At 43.1% G+C, this 13536-nt stretch overlaps 1 protein-coding gene across 1 annotated transcript in view; it reads right to left on the reverse strand.

The window, feature by feature from the left end:
* Nucleotides 1-13536, reverse strand: part of ZC3H18 (zinc finger CCCH-type containing 18) — a 57195-nt gene that overhangs the window by 27952 nt on the left and 15707 nt on the right. Inside the window, exons 5-7 of the mRNA XM_016197360.2 lie at nucleotides 5457-5605; nucleotides 5142-5234; nucleotides 3785-3942 (exon numbers count right to left, since the gene is read on the reverse strand). Of these exons, the coding sequence (XP_016052846.2) occupies nucleotides 3785-3942; nucleotides 5142-5234; nucleotides 5457-5605 (400 nt within the window). The remainder of the gene's footprint in view (nucleotides 1-3784; nucleotides 3943-5141; nucleotides 5235-5456; nucleotides 5606-13536) is intronic.

Here is a 13536-nt window from a genome sequence, read left to right on the forward strand (position 1 = left end):
AACCCTCACACCAATCAGATAATATTTAATGACATCAATCAGTAACTATGCACAGAAGCTTGCAGCTCTGTATCTCCTACAGAGAGAATAGAGTCCCTGAGGCATAGACTTTTCCTGTGACCTTAAAAATACAAAACCAACACAATACACAGCCAATGAAGACCCCAGAAAACACTTCCAAAAGGGTGCGAAGATATGTGCTCTCTCAAAGGAGGGAGTGCAGACAAATTTGTTTTGGGAAAACTAATTAAGCAAAATGAAAGTGGCCTCTCCTGCAGGATTTCTCAGCCTCAGGATACCACGGACTGGGAAAGGGCATGCGGCATTCCCTTGGCCTGTTCCCTAAGAACCAAGCCTGGGCTGCCCACCAGCTCACAGGCCCTGGGTCTGCAGCAGTCCATAAAATGCTGTCATGAACTCAACCTGGCAATGACTGCCTCTTCAGACACAATCTCCAAGAATGAAAGCTGGCAAGGATGCATTCCTAGGCCCTGGGCAGGTAGCCTGACAGTGTTGCCCTGGTTTGCTAATAAGTTCTAAGAGCTACTGCTGATGGCCTTATTCCTTGAAGTTGACACCCTGTGCATTTTGGGGTCCCTTGTGTCCTCTGAATCACAGGCTCCTTCGGGACATAGTGGAGTACTCTCAGTACAGTGCCCCACAGCCCCATGCAGAAATGACATTTCTTAATGACTCATATGCATGAGGTCTTACAAGTCAGATGGTATCTGAATAAAGTGTCCGAGGTGGTGGAAATAGAACTTTAAAAGCTATGAATTGAGGAGCTGTCCTTCTAGGGAGCCTGCTTATACCATTCTTTTCCCCCTCTCCTTCCCCCCCAAGCATGCATCTCCTAAACTCTAAGGTACCCAATGAGATTTGCAACCAGGGGAGCAGTAGGCAGTGGCAGCTCGTCCTGGGCTAACCCCCTGAATCTGTCTCCAAGGCCCCCTTCTCTCTGGCTTCCTAGTGAGCCAAAGCAGCCCAGCCCAGGCTCTCCTGCTTCTTCTATGCCCTTCCTTGTTTCACTGTCCTAAGTGTGTTTTTGCTGCAGCCAATAAATTCTTGCTGCTTTTCTACGAAAAATAAAAATAATAAAAATAAAAGCTATGAATTGGGATGAGTCTGTCTAGAAAAGCATTACTTTTACTAAGTGATCCTGCTGGGTAAATTCTGTTTAATTCCAAATACAAGTATAAAGAGAAAAAACAATTTTCCTACCCTCTAGACTATCTCAGAATACTTCCTCAGGAATTCTTGAATGGGCAGCTTTCCCATGGGTTCTACAACCAAGTACCTAGCTTCACACGACCAGAACCAAACCACATTAAGGAAGTTCTACATGAACTTTTCAGTTCAGTTTTTCTATCCCTAAAACTCAGCATCAGGTCTGACAGCCTATGTCTCTGGAATTGAAATCAGTGCTTCTCACACTTTGGTGGGCATCAGAATCACCTGGGGGGGGGGGGTTGTTAAAAACAGCCAGCTGGGCTCCACCCTCTCTAGGACTTACGATAGGGCAGCTCTGAGAGAATGCATTTCCAACAAGCTCCCAGGTGATGCTGCTGCTGGTCCAGAGACCATCCAGGAGAGCCACAGCTTTCAGTGCTTTTATCACTTTTCCCCACTTGGGCTGTAACCTTGATCACAGGCCTGCTATGTCACTGGGTAAGGAGCACCTGGGCACAAAGTAGTCACACAGCAGGGTCCCAGTAAATGAGAACTGTTAAGGCTTGGTCTTTTTGAGCCCGTTGTAAAATTCCAACTTAGTTTCTCAGTCACCCTTCCAAATGCTCAGCAAACCGCACCCTGCTTTGCCAGCTGTTATATGTGAGGGCTGTCTGACTCGGGCGCTGAAGGGAGCTGGCCTGGTTTGGGTGGAGAAGGGGCCTGCTCTGCCCTGGTACCCTTTTGCAGCCAACAGTGGCAGCTTCCTCCCACTTCCCCAGGCCCAGCCTCATCGCCCACATCCCCTCCTCAGAGGTCTGAGTTCTAGCCGTTCTCCCAGCTTTTCAGTTTTAACAGCCACCCCATCCCCCACCATGGCAGCTATTTCCTGCAGTTGCTACCTCTTTCTGCTTCTGCAGCCACCTAGAAAGCATGTCTTTATGTTAAATGCTCTACATTAAAATAGCCAGGTGGTTTCTGCTGGGTGGACCCTGCCTGACACAGCCCTTGCACTGACTGCCATGGGAAACAGCTGGGGCAGCTGATCCCAGAGGTCCAGACCGGGTCTAGGTAGGGCCTGGAACGTGCATGTCACAGTAGATGTTGAAACAAAAACAAAACACAAGTAAAAACCTGGCTCTAAGGTCTGTTCACAGAAGCTTCAGCGTCTGAGTCCTGCAGCATTGACTTCCCTGGTCAGAGAAGGCAGCAGCCATTGTCAACTTGGCACCAAACATGGGGCAAGGCTAGAGCACAGCTGCTTGCTCAGCCAAGGCTACCAGAGAACCAGACCTGATCGACTGCTCCCCACTGGGCACATTTTCTGGGTCCATGCTCCAGCCAGGATGGGAAACAAAATGTCAAGGGTGGGCCTTGAGGTTCTAAGGCCTCTCCTCTCACCACTCACAAGAACCACACTCAGAGCAGGTTCTGTATAAATTAGCTCCTCTCTCACAAACACCCCCAGACAAGGACAGTGTCATCACCTTCACTTACACTAGACAAAGGAGAGGCCTCAAGACCTGTGGTGATACTCCCTAGGCAGCAGGCGCGGCTCTCACTCAGACACTCCTGTCTGTGACCTAACACTTTCCCCACACACAGAATTAGGAAACAGAAGATTTAACTACTCTTTAAATCTCTACCCCTTCGACCTCTGAGCAGTTAGCTACCACAACTGGTGTGGACACTAGAGCATCCCCCCCCCATCTGTGCAAGCAAAAAGCCCAGGGGAGCATAACCCAGAAACAGAGGGCCTTGAGACAGCCTAATGGGTCCTGGTCAACATGACTGAATCCTGCAACACCAGCACTGTGTGTGTTCCTTTTTTCTGCACCTTTTTCTGTCATTTCAGCCAGAAGTTAGGGACTGCAAGTTTCCAGGAACAAATGTAAGTGAATAAAGTGTTGCTACAAGACTAAGATGTTGCTTAAAGGCAGTTCAGATCACTGACTGTGGTGTGGGTTCAGGTCACATTGCCCACACTGCCCTAGCTGCTCAGGAGAAACCTGGCCTGTTTCTGTTCCCTAAAGGTGAGTGCAACAAACCTGGGCTTTCCCCTGGGAGCAGGAGCACTGGGAGATAACTGATGTACTTATCATATTACACAATTTCTAAAGATTTATGTTTTCCAACCACATGTACTTCCTCTGTAATTATTTAAAAGACCAGTAATAAAATATCTGGTAGGAGAAACAATAAAGACAGCATTTACAAAGAAAAAAGTCACACCTCCCATGCTCCTGGATTTTAGTGGCAAATTTCACAGGTTTTCCTGGTTCCTAGGTAACTTAGGGAGAGGTGAGGAGACTTCTGGGGCTTCAACAACGGCTGTTAAAAACTCTCAGAGCTTGTAGGAGCCCAAATGGGCATGAGCCCTCCCCAGTCACATAGCACCGACACAAAACTAAAACAATTCCTTCATGGAAACAAAATACTGAGGAAAGTCAATTGCAAAACATCTGAAATTATCTCAGGGTTGTCATTCTCAGTCCAGGGAGAGTAGACAGGCACCCACCCCCACACGCCTTGGGGAACCTACTGCTGCTGTTCTCCAGGACCCGAGCCCCACACTTAATTCTTTCAAAAGGGAATGAAGAGGCAAACCATTCCTTACGCTGTATCTCTGACATCTCTTGTAATTCGATAATTCCAATCTCGGAAAACTTCATTTTCTTTGTCAAACTCCCGTTCGTCTTCACCAATAGTCACAGTAAACCTTTTCTCTTCAAAATCAGGCTCCTGTTCTTTTCGAATGGTTGCTTTTTTTAAAACCTACCGTTGTGAGAAGAAGCCAACACCAGTTACTGTTAGGGAAAACAAAGGGAAGCCTGTCTTGATTTGACCCGCGGAGGCTTGGCCAGCGCGGCTTGAGCTACACAGCTGCGTGCTCAGTGGGCAAGGTGTGCCTGAGCTCTATGACTGGGCGGACACAGGATCCATGTAGCTTTTTGTGGAACTTGAGTGCCCTGTCCCTACACACAGCTGCATCTGGCAGGGGAGGCCCCACTAAGCAGTACCATGGAGCTTACTCATATTTTGGGAAGGGTGATGAAGGTGGCCGCTTCCTAAAAATAGTCCTGGCACTGAACCAGGGAGCCCCAGATACTCACTAAGTGAGGACCAAATGTGGAGTGGACAGTAAGTCTGCTCATGGCAGAAAAGGCACAAGGAGCCATTCAAGTCTTAGAGGAAAGGAGGTGTGTGAAGGATGTGCTAAGGGAGGGAGAATGGTTTTGTTTTAGTCTGTCATTTCACTGAACAAAAACCAACACGGGGGCTCAGAAAGCAGCCTGGACATCTAGTACCGAAGTGTGGCTTGGAGTAGAGGAGTGGGAAGAGGGGAGGCCTATGTTCGCATGACAGCTCTCTAGGGAGAGAATGGCTTCTCCAGAAGGCTGGCCACTTGGGGGTAGCAGTGTGTGCTGACTCTGGGGAGTAGCTCTGAGTGACTGGGGGCTGTAGCACCGGGTGGGTGTAGTCCAATGCTGCCAAACTGCATGAAGACAGGAGCCCATGTTCTAGGCTAGGACTCCCTGGCCTTCTGGGCTTGGTCATGAACTAGCATGCCTCAGACAGAGAGTGAGAAATCACTTCCATTCTCTAGCTCTTCAAAGAAACCACAAAAATATACCCCTCACTTTAGAGGCTTTACTGAGGATCTCTGTTGCTGTTAATCCTCACCAGAGAATATTTTCTCCATTGCTCTTTAGGGAGAGTGGAAGGGAGGCAGGGAGAGGAGAGAGAGAAATGGTGGGGAGTGAACCCGCAACCCAGGTACATGCCCCTAACTGGGAAGTGAACCCTCGAACCTTTGGTTCGAGAGCCGACACACCAATCACTGAGCCACACCAACCAGGGCTAGAGGCTTTACTGAGTTTTTGATCACTGTCTCTTGATCAAGGAAATATTAGTTTTGTGTAAGAACCGCCATTAGTATTTTTCTTCTCAGGTTTTTTGCTGAAATCTGTTACCTCCTTCGCATGCCGAAGTCCTCGTTCCCAGGCACTCTCTGTGGGGGGTTCTGGAGGGGGTGGAGGCAAAATTTCATCAACTACTGGCCCACCCTATTAAAAAATGAGAAGGAAAAAGTTGAGAAAGCAAGCAAAATTTAAAATCTATGAAGAAATGAGAGCAAAAACACCTGGAAGCATCTGGAAAGTAGCTCTGTGACTATGACATTACAGAAATGTCTTTTACACAAGTTATACTGATGTACTTTAAGCTGGAGAGTCACAAACAGCTTAGATGTCTGATTTGCTAGCAATTAAAAAAAGGTGTTCACGCACCCAAGGGTTGGCAGGCATCAGTGGGTGAGGTCCAAGAGGCGGGGCACCGTTAGGCGGGAAAGGTTCGGCTTTGGTGATTAGGGAGTAGTTGCCCTTGTCGTTGACTCCAGGGTGTATAAACCTACAATTCATTCCCCAGGTACAGTTCCCTAAGGAAACAAAAGTTAGGTCAGAATGTGTCTACAAGAGCCCAGGTGCATGAGGCCAGCTTCCTGTCTACTTTGCTTGGGCTTTCCTGAGGGCATGTGACATGCCAGACAGTATGCTGAGGACACTCATAGGTTACTGGTGTTCCCCTCCACCCTGTAAGGTACGTGAGCCTGAATACGGACAGGCCAAAGCCAATCAGCTATAATGAAAGAGTGTGTGGGCTCACTCCTCACACCTGCGCCCCCCACCTCTACTTGCATACACACTCGGGTCCTTGGCAGGCAGCCTAAACAGCTGCAGGCCAGACCCTGAGCTAAGGAGTAAAGCAGTACTTCCTAAAGGGCTCCTGAAGAGGGCTGAACATGTGTTAGAGGAAAGAGCCCCTGTTCCAAGGTCACCATATGAATAATTTTCCCCTCAAAACAGAAAAGTCAAGAGCTTCCCAGATAGAGGTGGCCCCTGCTCTGTGGGTTTACTGCTCAGACACACCACGGCCCCAGTGAGAGTCACAGGTGCACACAGAGGACCATGATTAGGCTCAAAGCACACTCATACTGAAATAGAAACTGAGAAGCATAAGACGAACAGAATTCTGCAAGCTCGTCCCATGGTGATCTTTACCAGCTCTGTAAATTTCCATTTCTCCTATCAAAAGCCTCACAAACCATTTCAGTATATTTCTGGTACTTAAAACACATAAACAATGATAATAAATTAGGTGTTCATACTTCACCCAAAAAAAAAAAAAAAAGTAATCTTTTAGTATTATTCAGTGACGAGAACGTCAGGGTTATTCAAGGAAACCACTTACCTGTCAGCACAGAAGGGAAGAAGCCAAAGTTTTAAATCTCGTAAGTCACTTTTAAAAATTTAATTTTTAAGTAGGTAATATGAACACAGGCTCAAAAATAAATATGGCACACAGTATCTTAGTTTTAAAAAAACATTTTCAGCGGGTTAACATGTAGTTAAATTTTAAACTACTTAAACATATATATTCACTTTTAAACACAATATTCCATTTGAACATTTCTGTCAACAAAACAATTTTCCTTGTGCAACGTAAATTAAAGAGAAATAATCATTTGATATTTAGGAAAAAGCTAAATTTTACTTTTTAAACATGAATTCTTAAGTGTGTATTAAAACCAACTTAATATATTGAATATGAGATAAAGAATGCTTGAGATTTGCTTCTCTGGGAATGCAAAAATGATAGATTAATTTTTAAAATTCCTAAAAGTATTTGAGAAATCACATATAAGTCAGAGGGGAAATACTGTACTACAGGGGGTTCAAAACCTCAGAGTCTCAGGAGGTTTAAAGAAAAAAGGACTATGCAGTCACGCACCTAAATAAAAAATTTCAAAACACTATCAAGTTCACCATTTGACTCTTAGAAAACTCATATTGCATTCCACGCTGCTTTTGTAGTAAAAAAGTAAAAGCTCACCATAGAAAATCTGCAAGTACAGAAAACTATTAACAGTATAAACCACAACTTTCCGGTAATTTTTAAATTATATATCTGGATGGTAGATAAATGGGTATTTGTTATTCTGTTCTTTTATTTAAAATAACTTCCAAACAAAACATCACCCACAAGCTAGCACCCTGATAAAAAAGATCTTTTATCACTCATATTGGAAGAGGGAGAAAAGAGGAATAGGTGGATGAGAGGGAACACATGAGGAAAGTAAGGGGCAAGAGCAGGGGCCTGTGACCCTCTGAGACACTGGTGAGTGACAGAAGCCCGACCCCTTGGAACCTCCTGCTTCTGGGTATGCTAAGATCCTTGCTGAGTGTATGTCTGGAACCCTGGCCACCAAAAAGGAGGACAGGTGTCCTGCAAATACAGCCAAAAAGAAAGCAGTTGGAATAGCACAATCCCATTAGCCTCCTTAAAGTGAATTTTTATCTGTGTAGAAAAGTCTGGAAAGATAGACCCTGAACTGTAGGAACTGTGGAAGGAGACTTTTATATTTTATCGTCTTGACTCTCATTAGCACATAATACTTTCATAATTTAAAAAAGCAAATTATTTGGAAAAAGTATTCTTTAGGAAATGGAAGTAAGAATTGATCTTACGGTTTTAAAATCTACGGTGGTCTGCTTCTGAATGAAACTTCACAAACACAAACATTATGTGGACTGTGATCCTGACTGGATGAACAGGCTCACAGTTATATAAGGACATGGATGTGCGCCAGAAGAAAACAGAAAAACTGGAAACAGCTGTGACAGGCAGTTCAGTGGGACAAGTTTCTTCATCTTTGCACACATGGAGCTTCAAAGGCACTGATAGTGCTCTATTTCTTAACTGGATGGTGGGAACGTCAGTAATTGTTTTATTCATTTATTACTCTTTATGCCTGTGTAAACATTATAGTGTATTTTATATATGAAATATTTCACAATGAAACTAAATAAAAGAAGTACATGTAAACAAAAATGTCAGGATTTCTCTAAAAGGTATTCAGTGAAGTCTCCATGCCTCCAGGGCCCTCCACAGAGGCAATTATCAATTTATTGAGGAACCAATCAATCAGTTTACCCAACCCTATTATTGCCTGGTTATACTATACAGTGTTCAACCTTGCTTTCCCCCCACTTATATAACTACAAAAAAGGAACCTGCAGGCTCAACAGCAACAAACCCAAACTCTTATCAGTGAAATAGACAATATATGCAGGAAACTTAATGGGCCCCAGTAGAAATCAAGGAGACTTAAGACACAAAGAGGACAGGAAATGAAATCCACATCTCCCACTCCAGCAACCCACTGGTCACAACTACACGAGCCCAAGGAATCCACCTCTCCCATGGTGTGAAATGTCTAGAGAAGCAAGCACACTGTGTCTATGGGCATACATGTGAGTGTGTGCGTGTGGGAGGTGCAGAAACACTGCCAGGTTTTACTACTGCTGATTGCTGGTTCCACTGGTGAACAGCACAGTGCAGGGCTGACTATCGTTTTGGGCTGTACTGTCGCTGTATTTGCAATGCACCCTACCAGAACACTTGAAATAATTTTACACTATCTATTTCCCATACAAAGTACTTGCTTCACACCAGAACTTTAGAGACTTCCTATTGCTAAATAAGACATAGTGCTCTTATTTAAATATACCTTACTCCCATTTCCTGTTAGTCTAATAACTCAGAATAGATAATAAATGATCAGATTGTAAAAATAAAATAAAGCAGTTTAAAGTATTTAAGGCTAATAATTAAATACTAAGAACACACCTAAGCTCTACAAATGCGTATTCTAACAGGCATAAATCCAACGAACCATCGCATACAAATTTGTAATGATATAACACTAAGAACTCATGTGTCCTTTCCTTTCCCATGTCAGAGAACTATGACAGAAATGGACAGCCACAGTCACACTCAGAAGTATTCTGAGATATTTTAACTTCTCTAAGGAATACATTCATTACGGCAGCTGAAAAAAATTAAAGTAACTTCTGGACTGCTTCTTTATAAATAACGTAGACTTGAAACCAGCAGTCCTCTAACTTTTTAGTCTCAGGACCCCAAAGAGCCTTTGAATGGATTAAACAGATATTTACTGTACAGGTTAAACTGATACTTACTATAGAAATTAAACCTGAGAAAATGTAAAGACCTAATATATAATAGATATAATTTGTTAATAATGTCAACACAAATGCTTTATGAGTAGCTATATTTAGAAAACACTTAGTGATATGAATAGTATTATTTTCCTTTTTGCAAATCTCTTTAATGCTGACACAGAACAAAAGATAGCTGGGTTCTCCTGTCTGCTTCTGCATTCAATTTGCTGTGCCTGGTTGTTTTGATTGAAAATCCAGCTGCGGCAGAAATGTAGCTGGACAAGGAAAGGGCATTTTAAGGTACTCTTGGATGTCCTATGATGCTACACCAAATTCGACAAGCGAAGGCTTCTTCAGTTAGCCACAACGCGGGATCTGTAACCCCATCACTGACTTTTCCAACTTTGTCCCACGGAAGTCCACTAGTCTATCTTGAATTGTGAATGGATCTTCTACCCACGTATGACTTTGTAACATCACCCAGTGGTCATTTGGAAAAGGTCATTAAACACTAAAAAGCTATCAAGCTCACGTTGGAGATACTGGCTCTCCAAAATTCTAATTTTCACTTGAGAGCTCGAATTTCATCATTAGCAACAGATATCGTCAGTTGTTCTTGAAGCAGCAGGCGCACTTGGTGAGTCTCAGGAGACTTGGTTCTATACCACCTTGGCGTGTCACAGTCCTTCCTGCAAGTGAGCACGCGCTCCGTGGGAAGAGCGGCTGGCTCAGCTCACAGTGCAAACCTCGAACGTGCCCTCCCTGGAGATGACCTTTGCACTTCAATGCGCAGCAGAGGGGCTCCATGCGCACTTCCAATCTTGTCATACTGAATATAAAAAAGACATACACTGAGGGCTCTTATTGGGGTGATGAAATGTTCTAAAACTGGATTGTGGTGATGGCTACACAACTTGGTAAATTTAATTTAAAAATCCCTGAATTGTACACTTAAAACAGGCAAGTTTTATGGCATGTAAATTATACCTTGATAAAGTTTTTTTAAAAAGACCTATATTCAAGTATAAAACAATTATAATTTTTACTGCTCTATCACAGATATCATTAAGTATAATTGGCATTATTTAACTTTGAGTGCATGGTGTGCACAAAAATTAAACCTGAGACTATTAGTCAGTCTATTAGTACAGACTTAATATTATTATGAAAATAATTCTGACCTCAGGGGTCCCCTGAAAAAGTCTCAAGGACTCCTAGGACTCCACAGACCACACTTTGAGAACTGCTGCTTTAAACACAAAAGAGAACACAGGAATTCAAAAGTGGGCAATAAACATTTCTCCAAAGACATTCGAATGGCCAAGAAGTACATAAAAAGATGCTCAACATCACTAGTCCTTAGGGAAATTCAAATCAAAACCACAATGAGGTGAGGAGATACCACCCTCACATCCATTAGCATGGTTAGTATTAAAAAAATCAGAAAATAAATGCTGGTGAGGATGTGAGAAACTGGAACCCTCCTGTACTGTTGGGAATGTAAAATGGTACAGCTGCCATGGAAAACAGTATGGGAGGTCCTCAAATTAAAAACAGAGCTACCAAATGATGCAGGAATCTCTGCGTATACTCAAAAGATGTGGGAGCAGCGTCTTAAAAAAGAGGTATTTGTACACCTATGCTCACAGAAGCTTTACTCACAACAGCTAAAAGATGGAAGCAACTCAAGTGTCCATTGTGTGATGAATGGATAAACAAAATGTGGTTATCCACACAATGGAGTATTAAAAATGACATTCTGACACAGGCTATAACATGGATAACCTTGAGGACATTATGCTAAGTGAAATGAATCAGTCACAAAAAACCAAATATCATATGATTCCACTTACATTAGGTGCCTAGAATAGTCAAACTCAGAAACAGAAAATAGAATGGTGGCTGCCAGGGGCTGAGGGGAGCAAAAGAGGAGTTCGTGTTTAATCGGGACAGAGTTTTAGTTTTAAAAGATGAAGAGAGTTCTGGAGATGGATGGTGCTGACGGCCACAGTATAATGTTCTCAATGCCACTGAATTGTACACTTAAAAATGGTTGAGACGGTAAATTTTACAGTATGAGTATTTTACCACAATGAAAAAAGAGAGAACAGGACGCATTATCACAAGGAGGCCTGGCTTACAGAACAGGCTAGGCCTATGACAGCTGGGGAAACCAGAAACCCAAAGGAGGGCACAGTTGAAAGAAAATGCTATTTATGCCCTGGTGAACAGAACTTTGTGTATTGATGATTCAACATAAATATATGAGGTAAAAATATACCATAAACAAAGTATTGGCACTTTAAAGTGTTTCAATTTGTATTCCTAAGTACATTTTGTTGTCAATGGTCACAAATATTAATGTGTCCATTTGGGAAATTAAATGATTAATCTGAAGATCATAACTTGTAATAGAAACAAAGTTAACAAACTTAAAATTTTTTCCAAATTAACATATAATTCATATACCACAAAAGATCACCATTTAAAGTATATAATTCAGTGAGTTTTAGTATATTCAAAGTTGTGCAGTCACCACCAATTCCAGAACATTTCATCACCCCAAAAGGAAACTGTACTCATTAAACATCACCCCACCCTCTCAATGTTCCCACCCCTTGCCCTATGCAATGACTAATCAATCTACTTTCTGTCTCTGGGGATTTGCTTATTCTGGACAGTTCACGTAAGTGAAAATGGACAACATGCAGCTTTTTGTGTCTGGTTTCTTTCTTTCACTTGGCACAGTGTCCTCAATGTTCATCCACGTTGAACTACCAAAACTTCTTTCCTTTTTATGGCTGAATAACATCCTATTGTATGGGTAAACGAAATTTTATTTATCCATCATCAGTTGATGGACACTTGGGTAGTTCCCACTTTTTGGCTATTGCGAACGATGCTGTTATGTTCATGTACAAGTTTTTGTGTGGATATGTTTTCATTTCTCCTAGATGGATACCCAGAATGGAACTGCTGGGTCATATGGTAGCTCTATCCCTCACTTTGAGGAGCTGACAGACCATTTTATGTTCCCACCAGCAGGCATGAGGGTTTCATTCTATGCATCCTTACCACACACAACAAACTTAATTTTTAGAATGACTTCTCCTATTGTTAGAGGGAACTTAAACTTATCCATCTCAATTTAACGTCAAGCTTATAAACTGCAGGTAAGCAAAAACATTTATATCCCAGAAGTTTCTTACAACTAAAAAAAAGCAGGAGCTATGTTCTAGAACACGAAAAAAAACAACCATTTCCTTTTGTACTGTATCACAATTCTCTGTAGAATGAACAAACAGTAGAGGAGGAAAGGTAAATACATTTTTAAACAAGTTAGTGATCTTGCCCAATTAAACTGCAAAAAGGCCGCTTGCCACTAGCTTCAGATTTTTCTATTGCAGAAAGCCTTACCCACTGGTCTCACTCCCTGATATCCAAACTGAGCACTTAGTTTGACCCTGGAGGCACCTCGCTCCTATTGTGAGGTGACCCCCGTGACGTCCATGGAGATGGTGTCCTGTCCTTGTCCATCGGGAATCTCCTGATGATGCTGATCTGCAGTTCCAGCAACAACTTCACTTCATTTGTATGCAAGCTTCTCTGGCTAAATTCTGGAAACTACTTCAGTGGTGTGACCCCAGCACCTGGACCAGAGCCTCCGTGGCATGAATGGCGGACACTACCGCCCCCTGCCGTGGGAGCTTCCAGCTGGTTCTAACCAGCTGGCCAAGCTTCTGATCCATTTGTGAACAGTGCTAACTGAAAATGACTGCAAGTGTATTTATGTTATGTATACATATTTATTCCATCACTTTAATCTAGAAATTTCAGAGATATATTGACATGCGCTCTCAAATCATGGAAAGGAGGTCTTCCGCTTAAGTTTAAGTTTTCTGAAATATTGACACTTCAAATACTTTCTAAAACGTATTGCACGCTTATCTTAGGTGGCTTTGCTGCTCATATTGTAACATCTGCTCTATAGCACATGACTGTGCTGGCTGCCCTCAGTTGGGCACGGTGGAGCCCATCACATTCAGGCGAGTCAAACTGTTTTTGGCTTGGCAGAAACAATAAGCAGGTAAATAGCACAGGCCAAGTGCACACACCCTGAGGAGCAAGCTGACCTGGGTCCCGAGTGCGCTGGTCCCTCAGCTCCCATGCACCCTCATCATCAGGTCATCCCTCGGTATTAGGGATAGGATAGGGTCATTCAAGGGCCACTCAAAGTGCAGAGATGCCTCTCCATGAGATGGGATTCCACTGTGCCCCTGCAAGCCCGTCCTCCCCGTGCGGTCAGTGCACAGCTCCCTCGAGCCTCATCAAGTGCCTCTAAGTA

Source organism: Miniopterus natalensis, chromosome 18 (assembly GCF_054644295.1).
Source record: "Miniopterus natalensis isolate mMinNat1 chromosome 18, mMinNat1.hap1, whole genome shotgun sequence".
Classification (NCBI taxonomy): Eukaryota; Metazoa; Chordata; class Mammalia; order Chiroptera; family Miniopteridae; genus Miniopterus; species Miniopterus natalensis.